Source organism: Microcaecilia unicolor, chromosome 5, assembly GCF_901765095.1.
Source record: "Microcaecilia unicolor chromosome 5, aMicUni1.1, whole genome shotgun sequence".
Classification (NCBI taxonomy): domain Eukaryota; kingdom Metazoa; phylum Chordata; class Amphibia; order Gymnophiona; family Siphonopidae; genus Microcaecilia; species Microcaecilia unicolor.
In genome coordinates this window covers 82,080,522-82,094,577 of record NC_044035.1, presented here as the reverse complement: position 1 = coordinate 82,094,577, position 14,056 = coordinate 82,080,522, and the positions used below count along the sequence as shown (strand labels likewise).

General features: G+C 40.1%; 1 protein-coding gene across 3 annotated transcripts in view; it reads left to right on the top strand.

Moving 5' to 3' along the window:
- Positions 1–13,223, top strand: part of PCGF5 (polycomb group ring finger 5) — a 300,957-nt gene extending 287,734 nt beyond the window's left edge. For 2 of the 3 annotated variants that reach the window (XR_003942125.1, XM_030203049.1), the window contains one exon: positions 10,145–13,223. Coding sequence is in view for 2 of the 3 variants with exons in the window: in XM_030203049.1 (XP_030058909.1) it covers positions 10,145–10,192 (48 nt within the window). In the remaining variant the exon portion in view is untranslated. The remainder of the gene's footprint in view (positions 1–10,144) is intronic. The other variant, XM_030203048.1, reaches the window with a different exon arrangement.
- Positions 13,224–14,056: the final 833 nt, after the last annotated feature.

The following is a 14,056-nucleotide window of genomic DNA, read 5'->3' as shown; positions in this document are numbered from 1 at the left end:
GCGCGATGCATGCGGATCTCGCGAGAGCTAGCAAATTTCTGTTGCTAGGAAGATCTTCCGATCCTGGGGCTGCCATGGACGTCACCCATCAGTGAGAACAATCAGCCTGCTTTCCTCGGAGAATACCTGCTACAGTTTAGTAACCTCGCTATTTCTGACCACTTCTGCCTCTGAAGGAGGCCTATATACCACACCAATGAAAATAGATTTTACATTCCCTCTTTCTAGATTAGTCTACAGTGCCTCTTCCTTACACCATGTCCTGCAATTCTGTCACTTTTAATATATAACGCCACTCATTTTTCCCTTTCTTCCTACTCTGTCCTTCCTGAATAGCTTATAGCCCAGTATATCTAAATTCCAGTCATGGTTCTCTCTGAGCCACATTTCTGTGACCACCATTAAATCTAACTCTTCCTCTTCCATCACAGCCTGTAGGTCCAGAACTTATTGCCTATACTACTGGCATTAGAATACACAGCTTTCCAGATATTGTCCTGTTTTCCCATTTACTTACCTGAGGGCTTTTAGTTACCTGAGGGGTTTGTTCATCCATCCCCAACAGTTCTAGTTGAAAGTGGCCATTTGGTGCCACTGTTGATTAATGGCAATGACTCTCTTTCCTGCATTCTCTGTGAAAGCTGATGCCAATGCTCAAAGCTGCATACAGATAGGCCTACAACACAATAGCGCCACACAAAAAAAATAGCGCTGCAATGATTGAGGCAAATGATACTTAACATAGTAACATAACATAACATAGATGACGGCAGAAAAAAGACCTGCACGGTCCATCCAGTCTGCCCAACAAGACAACTCGTGTGCTACTTTTTTGTGTATACTCTACTTTGATTTGTACCTACTACTACTACTACTACTACTTAACATTTCTAGAGCGCTACTAGGGTTACGCAGCGCTGTACAATTTAACAAAGAGAGACAGTCCCTGCTCAAAGAGCTTACAATCTAATAGACAAGTGAACGGTCGGTCCGATCGGGGCAGTCAAATTGGGGCAGTCTGGATTCACTGAACGGTAAGGGTTAGGTGCCGAACGCAGCATTGAAGAGGTGGGCTTTAAGCAAAGACTTGAAGATGGGCAGGGAGGGGGCTTGGCGTAAGGGTTCAGGAAGGTTGTTCCAAGCATAGGGTGAGGCGAGGCAGAATTTGTACCTGTGCTGTTCAGGGCACAGACCGTATAAGTCTGCCCAGCACTATCCCCGCCTCCCAACCACCGGCTCTGGCACAGACCGTATAAGTCTGCCCAGCACTATCCCTGCCTCCCACCACTGGCTCTGGCACAGACCGTATAAGTCTGCCCAGCACTATCCCCGCCTCCCAACCTCCAGCCCCGCCTCCCACTTCTGGCTCTGCTATCCAATCTCGGTTAAGCTCCTGAGGATCCATTCCTTCTGAACAGGATTCCTTTATGTTTATCCCACGCATGTTTGAATTCCGTTACCGTTTTCATCACCACCTCCCGGGGGAGGGCATTCCAAGCATCCACCACTCTCTCCGTGAAGAAATACTTCCTGACATTTTTCTTGAGTCTGCCCACCTTCAATCTCATTTCATGTCCTCTCGTTCTACTGCCTTCGTAAATGATACTTAAATTTTGTGTGTGGTGACATCATGGCTAATGGGGGGGGGGGAGTTAGGTGGAGTGCGCCTGACACGTACACACAAAGGTTTTGTGGTAAGCATGGCGCTTGTGTGCAAGCCCAGAGAAAAACAGAAATGTTAACACACACCATCACTTATTCTTCAGCACCTAAATATGAGCTTCACAAATATTAGCGTGGAATTTTTGCAAGGCTCATATTTAGGCGTAGAAGAACAGGCATGGATGTGTGCTTTTACTTTGTTTCACTTGGACACATGCACATGTTTTTGTTCCCATCTACTTTAAAACTTGTAGGAGCTTCATTTGGCTTGTGAAAAACCGGCAGTTCAATCTGAAAAATTGACCTGGTGCAAACTTTTGGCATTAGAGCCACGTTTCCTTCTGCATATTGTAATGCTTCTATCTGAGCATTGCAAAGGAGTACTTACTGACCTCATTGATATCCATTTTAATATATTTCAATACAATTTGCAGCCATGTTTACAGCGCACGTTAACACCTGCACTCAAGCTTTCTGAGCATTTGGAACACAATGTGCATACAAACCTGACATTAACTGCTCATTTACATTCGCAATAGCTTTGAGCATCAACCCTTCAGCGCAGAAGACATGACTCAAGGATTGAACCAGTAGAAGAACATGTTTAACTGAACATTTTATATTAAACCCATTTAACATTTTGTTTTAACAGTGCACCCAATAGGTGTATATATTTGAAAACTCTCTTTAACCAGATGTTTCATCAATATTTTGTCTGAGTAGTGAGATACTATTTGCTGGTACTGTTAATTTATAAAATTTGCAATGTAGCTGTTATTTTTATGTATGTAGTTTTTATGTATTTTTAAATTGTGACCCGCTTTGATACACTGGTATAAAGCGGTATATAAAATAAATAAACCCAATAGACTGCAGATCAGCTTAATTGTAATGTCGGAAAATACTGTTTGACTTGCTGTTCTTAAAGACTTAAGCTCATAGGCAACAGTTTTAATAGCATAAAAGTTCGCCTAAGATATTAAAGCCCTTGTTTACAGAAGCATTTCCATGTGTAAATAGCAGCTTTTATACCTGTAGATTGGCATACAAATGTAAAAAAGCAGTGGAAATATGAAGGCAATGCTCCCTGTATCATAAGCGAAACAGCAAAGCTTCCTATGTCATAAGTAAAGCTTACTGTTGCACAATGATTCAGGGAGCATTGCCCTCATCTCTGTTTGTTGGTGCGGTGAGTACTTTCTCGGAAAAACATATTGTGCTGTGATTTACCTGATTCCTGATGCAGGCATTTGCTGAAATACGTGTCAGGTCTTTGAATAAAATTGCTCCCTCTGAAATTTCTCTACCTGTTGTTCCATCTGTGGCCCTACACACTACTATTGCTTCATGTTTCATTGTGTTACTGTTTCCCTCTGGTCTGCCTGCTCTGCACACACATAAAAGTCATTTTAAAAATGGGGATTGTTTACATGTGGTAATGTTCATTGTTCCCTACCATGCCTCCTGATAAAACAGTAGGGCGAGAGGAACGGATAGGGCAAGCCTAACACTTCAGTGTGGATTTCCCATCTTACAAGGAAAATCCGCATATATAAAAGAAAACCTAGACCTTGGCATTTACACCTGCTCCCAGGCATGCATATGTGGGGTTTTTTAGGGGACAGATGTCAGTTCCAAGGTCTCCATTCCCCCAGTCTCCATATCTCCTGGCCAGTCATTCACTTCCTTCTTCAACCTGAACTCCTAGCAACAATAAGTCTCCCCCCAAACACACCTTTCCCCCAAAGCATCTGATGCCCTCCAGGCACCACCCCTGGAAAGAAACCCCCTTTATTCTCTGTTCCACACCCCTGACTTTACTGGGGTCTCTGATGTCAAGGTGGAGAAGGAGTGATCCCCATTTGCTTGTGCTGTTATTGTTCTTGGTTCAAAATTGCTGCCTTGATCCCGTAAAGTAATGTTCAAGCACTACCATTAGGGCTTAGGTTCAATCTGCTGTTCTTTCAGGCCTGGGTTAAAAAAAATGACTGCCCACAGTTGGAAATAAGTTAGTCTGTGATATACTTGGATATATTTCGGCAGGGGGGGCTTACCACCTACAGGGATTATGATGGCCATATTTGAGCCTCGGATCATAAGAGCAGGAGCAAATAAGGCAGAGTATGGGGGATCAGGGGAGGATATTCCACTGGGAGGGCGTAGGGATGGGTCGTTTTCACAGGGGGGGGCATCATAAATACCAGCAGGGGGGGGACTGGAGCTGTAGAATCAAGGCACTTGAAGAACAGAAACAAAGATTCTATAAAGCTGCTCCCACCCATATGCGAGGGTTGGAAGACATTTGTTTACCACAAAAAAAGGATCAGTCTACTCCCACAGGTAAACCAGCACAAAACAAAGGGTAGTAATGGTCACAAGAACTATAGATGCAACAGGATGAAAAACCAGAGCCTTTATTCCAGATGGTGATAAACAGGTGCAAGTGAAAATCCTGCACCCAACACAGGCTGTATTTTGGCAGATAGGCCTTCCTCAGGAGTCCATGACTTGCTTCAGTTCCTCAGAATCAACACCATCAAAAAATGTTTCTTCTGTATATATTTCCCTAATATCTTCTTAATGGGCTTCTTTGCAGTCTAAAATCTCAGGCTTCAGACCTCTGCTAATATCACCTCGGCGTTCATGCGAGCTGGTGTACAAATAGATCTCATGCATACTCATTAGGGAGATCCTGAAAACCTGACTGGGTTGCGATCCTTGAGGACTGAGGTTACTCATCCCTGCTCTAAGGTTTAGTTTTATTTAGCTCTTCCTAGTTTTTATATTTCTCTGTTTTAAAATATAATGACACTGAATTGATCATTTTAATTACTACAAAGATCATTCAAATGGTGAGCAGTGAGTACAGTTATGTCAACTATATAGTAAAGAGGCAGGCTTCTTAGTTACAGGGAACTTATTGCTGTCTATCTGCACTATAGTCTGGTTTTTTTTTTTTTTTTGGGGGGGGGGGGGGGGTTGGTTGGTTATTGTTTTTGTTTTAATTATTAGTCTTTTATTAGACCAGAAGCAACATACCTGACATTAACTGCATGTTTACATTTGCAATAGCTTTGAGCATCAGCCCTTCAGGGAGCAGACTGGGTGACTCAAGGATTGAACCAGTAGAAGAACATTGTTTAACTGAACATTTTATATTATCAAAACTCATTTTATATTAAAACAAACTTAAAACGGGTTTAACAGTGCACCCAATACATGTATACATTTGAAAACTCTCTCTAACCAGATGTTTCATCAATATTTCGTCTGATTAGTTACAGATACAATAACAGCTGAAAACATACAACTAATGCAGAAACACTGCAGCTCATAAAATAGTATTGTTTTAAGTAAGAATTTTTTGTTGCTTTTTTGAGAGGGAACTTTCTTGTATCCCTCTTTTTTCTGTGGAACACACTGGGATACCTAATTGAAGTTTTGTGTTAAATCCACATTTGCTGTACAACACTGCATACTACTTAAATCAGTTAATTGGATCAGTTTGTAACGAGTTTTATATTTTACACTGTATCTTGTCAAAGAAATTTGGTATCCCCCAAATTATTACTTCTTCCTTTTTGGGCTTCCAACTCAGTTGAAACTGGTTTCTGCTGAACTAGGTCACCGTAGAGATGATTGTAGAAGGATTAGACACTGTGTGTAAAAAAATAAATGAAGATTGATTTACATGAATAAATGGGCATACACGTGCAGCGGCGCTTCTTACATGGCCCAAGGATGCACGGATTTGAAAAGGGCTTGTTCTGTGTGTGGTATGAGTGGACCTTAAAAGCATACATATATTCCCTAATTCGTAACGGAGATACACATACAGGACAAAAAAATATCAATGTCAGCATTTATATCTGCTCAGTCGAGCACAGCTGACACTTAATTTCTTGTTTGGAACTGGTTTTTGGAGGAGTGATTGGGGGGAGGGGGAGGGGAGAGGATTTGTGCCTCTGATATAAAGAAAACACATGCAAAATCGATTGGCTCCAGTATATACATATGTGAGTGTGCTACTTAAACATACCAAGTGATGTCATTCTTTTTTTGAATGTTTTAGTGAAATGGTGGTTCATGTTGTATATACTACCAAATACATGGCCTTGTACGTATTTTACAAAAGGCTCCATGCTCAGCGAGCTTTTTTTTTAAATACATTGAAAATTGTGACCATCCCAATTTGGACATACTTTTTTTGAGCCACGTGCCTTATACAAAATTGGACTTCATGAGTCCTAATTCACAGCCACCCTGTATTTTACCTATGTCTCTTAAACTTTCCATCTGGCCATAGCTATTATAATAGCATTTTTAAGGAAAAGGGATGGAATTTTGATATTCAACCTTTCTGTGGTTACAGTTAAGTGGTTTACATATATACAGGTACTTATTTCGTACCCGGAGCAATGGAGAGTTAAGTACAGCCCAGAGTCACAAGGAGATGCTTGACTTGAAGCCTGAAGTCTCATTATAACCCTATATGCTTTCATCTCAAGTCAGACCAGTGGGCATCTGTTGTGTGATAACTGAGATTTCCTCTTTCCAAAGGACAGTTGGCTTCTGTAACATCCTTGGGCAATCTAAGGAGCAGAAACTGGATCATTAAAATTAACTGAGGTCTCTCATTAGGGACAGCGCTATCACTGAGCCATTCTAATATTAATTACTGTTGATAGCTGTGTGCCTTATATTTGCAGGTATATTGTTACATGTAAATTTTCTTAATGTAAGTGTCTGAGGATAAGTAGAACCAGTAAGTCCTCACACATCACTAGTGGAGCCTGGAACAGGAAGCACTATCCCAGCAACTTTACTAGAAGCATTTGGGCTTACTGTATATGCACATCTGTTTTCTCACCTGCCGCTATTATGTGGAACCTCCTCAGTCCTAATTTTCCATGGAGCTGATTGGACCATTTTTATGTCACTTCAACTCAAAGCTAAATTTCACGTTTTGTTTTGTTTTGTTTTTTTGCCTTTTTCCGTCTGTAATTCTGTCGTCGTGTGGCTTATTTGCACAGGTCCCCAATACTTCCTTAGGTTTTTCAGTGAAGTTAGTTTTGGTGCAGGCCACCTAAAGGCCTCAAGCTCCCAGCAAGGGAATTTTTGCTGTCATCGAGTCATTTGATTTTGCTGCAGCTATTTTTCTGAATGAAATGTCTCGAAAGACTGACCCCAGCGTTCCTAGGGCACAAGACCCATAACCATTACATATACCCATTTTAGGTGCTTGCAGTGTCTGGGACCTGACCATGATCCCTCTCATTGTATTTTCTGTTCACAGATGTTGAGAGGGATTTGTGGCATAGAAAAACAACATGAACAGCTTTTCAGCAATAAAACCAGTCCATCAGAAGCATCACTCTCCATGGGTACAGGAGCTGCATTGGATACTGGAGATGCATTGACATTGAAAGTGTCTTGATAGCCCTCAACATTGAGCATTGGTAGAGCCCACTGGGAATAGTCATTGTCTGATGACAGCCCACAAAGGAGGATTGTCCACCTCTTAGGTGGTGCTAAGGAAGTGTGGTGCAAAATACTGGATGGAGGTTGAGAGGTTTTGGCATCAATCCCTATTGAAGCACTGCACCAAGATTGCTGGTGTTTTAAAAGCACCCTCAATGTAAGGATCACACATACTTTGTGCTATCAGAGAGGGTGGGCAGTCTGCATGGATCCAAGACCTGCACTCCTAAGCGAAGTGCATGAGCAGTTGCTCATTTTTAGGAGCGTTACTCAGATTTTACATGGTTGCTCACAAAAAATGTTTTTGGTGTGCTATATACAGAAATGCTTTGCTAATACTGGCGCTTAAAAATTGTGGGTTTTTAAAACTTGTTGCTCACTTGAAAAAAAAAAAAAAAACATTTGCACACACCAAGCCACTGCTTAGAGGAAACATTGTCCAGGACCCCTATTCCAGTACAAACTAAGTGACGTAGGAGGACTACTCCTGCTGTGAAGCGTTTTTCAATAGTGGCCTTCAAGAAACAGTTTATCCAGAAATTTGAGGAGTGCTGCTTTAGTTGATGTAGTGCTGCAACTTTGATATAGTTGACATTGAGGGTAGAAGTGAACCAGTCAGTACTTGAGCCCTGTGCTCTGCCTGAAAGTTACGCTTGACACTGAGGCCTGAAAAGGGCTCAAAGTTGAGGTCAGCTGCATCAATGTTGATTTCCAGTGCTTCAGGGGAGAAAATTTCACTTATCTGAACATTGTAGAAGGCCTGAGTCAGCAGCCAATGCTGCAAGACAGGCAGAGGCTTAGACATCACTGATGGATTTTTTTTCTAGGAGTTTGAGTCAGAGCCCTTCTGGTATTCTGATGAAGAGCCATGGAGCTTTTCGGATGAAAGGTCCATGGCGCGCCCTTCAGATCCCTTCCCACCAAATGAGAGATACAAGTTCCCACCAGGAGAGTGCTCTTTTATTGATTTTGTTTGGGAGATGACTCAGGACATCCCATATCAGTTAGAAATGGAAGAGAAGCATTAGATAGCCTCCAGTTCCTCTACCTCCCTCCCCCAAAAAGGCTGTGAAAGTGCCCATCCACAGAATCCTGAAGGTTGTACAAATGAGAATTGTCAAGACTATCTTCTCTCTGTGTTTCCTGTAAATAAAAAGGTTACTATACATACAGAGTCCAGAAGGTGCCAGGATTCAAGAAGCAACAGCTTCTTTACCATTCTATGGTGATAGAACCTGCTCTCAAAAGAGCCAAGAGTTCTAACTAAGACTCAGTCCTTGGTGGCTCTTGGGAGAGAGGATTGGACATTAGAGCCTTATGGGAAAAGACCATTTCAGAATCATATTCTTAAGATGCTATGTGGGATGCATAGAACATTTTGAATAGTTTTGATGGTGTTTGTGGACACTCTTAATGGAATTGAAGGCTGAAGAACTCCACTTGCTAGAAAATACATGTCCTGTGTGACCTATAATATTTTCAATATGGCAATGAGAGCTTCTGTCATGGGTATTGGCTCCCACAGTCTTGCTTCAGTGAGGTCCTCAGACCTAAGTAAAGATGTCACAGGAAAAGCTTACTGACTTGTAATGCTTGTGGAGGGAACCTCTTTGGAGATAGGTATAAGAGGCTGCCACTCACAGTAAGCAGCCCAGTGACACTTACAACCCTCTGTAGGCCCACTTCTGATCAGGCTTCCGCTTCTAGGAGGTATCAGAATGGAGGGCAATAAAGATTCTATTCTTCTCCTTCCTGTTCTTCTCAATCTAGACAGAATTCTTGCTCTTGTCCTAGACCACAGAGGGGCCCAAAATTCCCGCCTGCATTGCAGCCAAAACCTAGCATCAGTCCCTGTATCCATTCTGAACAACGTTCCTCAAGGAGGGAGGCAATTTTTTTTTTTTTTGTCAAACAAAATCCTAACCTCAGGTGGGTTTTCAACATCTTCCATATAATGGCTCAACTTCCAAATTGCCTACCAAGTTCATCAATATTAAGAGTGTCACTGCTACTTACTGCGAGTGGTAGCCTCCTGTACCTTATCTCCAAAGAGTTTCCCTCCACTTGTGGATAAGGTCTTGTGTAGAGGTGTGCCATTGGAGTGGCATAAACTGTTGATACCCATAGGGCCAGAGCTATGGCTGTGTCAGTAGCCCACTTGAGGTCAGCCTCTGTAGATGTGCAGGGCTATGGCATGTCAGCAAGCTTTTCCTGCAACATCTTAAGTCTTGGTCTCTCTAAGTTTCAAGCTGCCTTATAAAAAAAATTAAAAAGGTGTGGGGGGGGGGGCAGTAAAAAAATGGTAAATATACTTGTTGCCACCAAAAAAATATTTAGTATCTGCCTGTTGCAGCTCCACTTTTTACATGATTTCCTTTTTTCTATTGAAGGCAGCCTGTAACTAGGGAGTCCTATATGCCCATATATGAGGATTTCTCACTCCTGCTTGTTCTCAGAGAAGACATTTACCTGTAGCTGATGCTTTTTGAGGACACCAGGACTTGTATCCTCACAACCCACCCATCTCCATTCCTCTAGCTTGTAATGGACTGAAGTGGTCTAGCACAACAGCAGCAGTTGGAGTAAGCCTACTGAAGTCTTTAAGAAAAGTTGCTAGTGTAATGCTTCCTGTGCCAGGCTCTGTCAGTGACGTAACCTATATGTAAGAATTGAAGTCCTGCTGTCCTCAGAGAACACCTGCTACAGGGAAGTAACTTCATTTTTCCCTAGGTCAGGGGCTGTCAAACATGTCCTGGGGGACTTCTATCCAGTCTGACTTTTAAAATTTCCACAACAAATACGCATGAGAGAAATTTATATGCAGTGATAAGCAGTGCATTCAAACCTATTTTGTGAATTTTATTGCAGATATCCTGCAATCATGAGTGGCAGTGGGTATTCCCCAGGACAGATTTGGAAATCCTGTCTTAGTTTATATAATTATGTTTTAGATAAGCCATCTCTTTGCTTATATATTTCTATGTTTGTTTTGTTTTTCTAGTCCTACCCTATGGTACTGCAGTATCGACCAAGAATTGACTTTGGTTAAACCAATGGGCCTGGATCCCACTGCGAAAAAGCCTGCACTATTTGTAACCCATCGACAGATTGCACAGTGAATGAATGTGACTAAACTAAAGGGACACAACCAGATTTTAGGCATGCAAATAAGGACTTTTTTCTTTTAACTGTTAACCAAGTCTTTGTTACTGTCATAGCAATTAAATGCCACTCTGCTACTAAAAACATCTGCTTATAATTTTCATGCTAAATTATCAACATTCTATAAGTCAGTCAAAATCCTGAAGTACAGTTAAGATTTGTAATCTGCTGATAATGTTTCTGCCTATTACAAGAATGTTCTACACAAGCAAAATGACTGAGGATCTGATTTAGTAAGGCTTTTCCCCTATATCCATTGTGGGGGGAGGGGGAGCTAACTAAATCAGGTCTTGAGTAATTTTTTTTCCTGTGGTATTATCATTTTTCATGTTTGTTTTTGTTGAATGCAGTTTAAATTTGGGTGCTGTATTAAATCATAGGGATCATATTTTTTTAAACATGTGAGTGGCATTGTAGATGATGAAGAAAAATGGTAATTGTGCCACACTGCCATTGTTTAAAGCCTCTCAAGTGTCCAAGTATAGGTCATGCATGAAAATGCACAAGTCACAATGCTGACTGCTTACTGATGATGAAATAGAGCTTAGTAGTACCTGTATAAAGTTAATTTAGTTATTTATATGAAATTTCACAGTAACTTTAAAATGTTGTTACCCTTTTTATGATAAGTATTTGAATTAGATGCCAACTTTAGTACAATTGGTAATGGGAATTTACCAAGTTGATGTTGTTTTGATAAGCTTTGGATAAAAGTAAGTACTAGTGACATAAAATTAGGACGTTTTAAAGATAAACACCAATAAAACACCCCTGTTTTAAAACAAAAATTAGGTGTTTAGGGAGTAACTTGGGCTCCCGTTAAAATGTATTAATTTATTCTTAAGCACTGTTATTAGTAACTAGGTCTCCTTGCATAAAATGAGACCTGTGCTAAAATGGCACGAGTTAGTGGTAAAATAACATATGGTAACCCACATAGTTATCAATGGCCCTTATTGAATAAGCACCACTTCTCATAGTATTCTCATCCCTTCCGTGACTTGTCTAGTATCTTACATTCAGTTTTTGTGCCCTTTCTTTGCTGACAGCTACTGCGACACAAATGTGCACATTTAATTTCACTGAAAAGGTTACCCATATAGTACCTGTGGCACTGCAAAAATGAAAACCTAAATTTAAAGTTTATCATATCTAAGAATAGAAGCTGTACATCCTTAAGCAAAAAACCAGGAATCAGTTGGCCAGTAAACAAATGTAGTCACTTTTTCTTGTAGGTTGCTTTCCAACCAGATGATTCTTCTGGGGACCTGATTCCAGGAGGATTCAGTTGAGCTCTTTTTTTCCCATTGCAGAAACAAGCAATTTAATACGTTTAAAAACTGTCCTATAAAATTTTGTAATTCCTGAATGGAATTTTGTCTAAGTTACAGTGAAAATGTAATGAACTGCACATTGATGCAGAGCAGGATTGGTGGTGATTGTCAAACCTTTAAAAAACCTTGAAGGTAAAGAAGGCTTTCATATTTGGGACACAGTCTACTGCTGACTTTTAAGAAACGTTGATGAAAATTTAATCTATATATAGTTATCTATATAGATAAAAATTTATATAGACATATACAGGCAATATGTTATACATGAGCTCTAGAAATAAAGATCAGTAAAGAAGTGATAGGCAATACCTTTTTACTGGATTAACTTAATACAGTTGTGACTGACTTTTGAGAACTGTGCTTCCTTCATCAGGTCAGTGTAGACTTAGTCACAGATGATGATATGCCAAAATGTACAAGTTACAAATTGCTTTACAGTACTGGTCTTTGTTTTCAAAGCTATTAAGAGTTGTAAATTAAAAGGCGGAGAGAGGAAGGGTAAGAATGTGAGCCTTTGCAAAGGGGTGAGATAACTGGAGGGAGATAACCAGGAGCTGAAGCAGCCACAAAGGATCTTAATAGGTGCATTCATTTCCTCACCCATTACTACCATAGTCTTCCTGAACTGGAGGGAGATAACCAGGAGCTGAAACAGCCACAAAGGATCTTAATAGGTGCATTCATTTCCTCACCCATTACTACCATAGTCTTCCTGTGGCTGTATATTCTCCTGTTTAAATCCCTTAATTTTCTTACCCATCTGCAAACACATCAGACCCTATCCTTTTTTATTTATATAAACACATAAAGATGTATTTTATATTTGTGTGGATAATTTATATAAAATGTCTTTAGATGTGTTTAAGTACTGTAATAAAATTCATGCAATATACTGCATATGCAACATTCATGTGCCAGGATCGCTTAAATTTCAACTCAGATTTTTACTGAGAAGTTACATACTAGATTTCAAACACTGTGTAAACATGCTACAGATTCATCACTCATTTAATTGGACACAGTTTTTTGCTGGAAAGAAGATTGGTAGCCCGGGAGAGTAGGTGAGAGTCTGCCAGGGCGGAGGAATGCCAAGATCCCACAACAAAACAGCAGTAACAAAGGAGTGGGAATAGACCTTTGAGTAGAAAATGCATTTTAGAACCTATGCATCTCCTACTCAAAGGTTCTTTTAAAGACCACATTGTTCCATCCTCTTGCATCTACTTTTATTGACTATTTGGTGGTGTTACGTATTTTATTTAAAGACTCCTGATGCAGGCTACCAGCTGAAACACGGTACTGTGTCGGGTCTTCACCAATAAATGATCTGCAATTGACTGAAGTCTCGTTTGTCTCTGGTTTGCCTGATCTATTTCCCACTCCTTTGTTATTGCTGTCCTAAGAGAGTATACGTATGACTATTTTTGTTTCCTAGCTTGTATGTACTTATATTGGTTAAAATTACGTTTTAGAGAAATTTGCTGCACAGATAATTAGAATTAAAAACATTCTAAGCCTTTTCTGAAGTTCAGAATGTTTAATTGACATCTGTAGACATTGGGTGTCCTTTTACATTCACACACAAAAAAAAAAGTGCATCCAATTTCAATCTCATTGTATATCCTGAGTGTGTGTGCAAAGATAGTTTTAATGAGCTGGCACTTTGACCGAGACAGCAGCATTCTGGAGTATAGGACTCCTTTAGTTTGAGTTTCCTGACCAAAGAGTATCAAGTATCTTGATCTGTAGTTTTTATATTCCTAAGTGTTCAAGTTAATCTTTCACGAACAAAGTTAACCTAATACCTTTCAATTCTTATTATAAGACAAACTTTCCTTCCTGTAACCAAATTCACTTTGTATCCTCTACCTTAACCATGTATTTCTCTGCTCCGGAACTGGTATTCACCATTTACGGATCTATGTAAGCCACATTGAGCCTGCAAATAGGTGGGAAAATGTGGGATACAAATTTCAAAAATAAATAAAGAGGATGAAAAGGATCAGGCAAATCAAACTAGTGATTTGCTTGATATCAGTGAGGGAGGGAAGATGGCAACAACTACTATACTTGGAAGCTACTGGTCTTATGATTAGTAATAAGGATAAGTGTTGATGCCATCCTTACCAGCAAAAATACATATCACGTAGGCTTTAAAATTAAGAGAAGGAGGTTGTCTATAAAAGAGTTAAAAAATCAAGAGCCACATGAGGTGATTTTTAAGCAACTAAATTGAATAGTATGAAAGTTATGGAATAGCCAGAGACAGGCCAATCACTGATCTTATTTTTGAACAGTAGTTGTTCCCAAAAGGGACACTTGAATGTACTAAAGTGGTCATGAATGAAATACTGAAAAATATGCTAGAATGCTTGGAATTATTTACTCTAGCATTGACACAGCCTTTGTGGGCAATA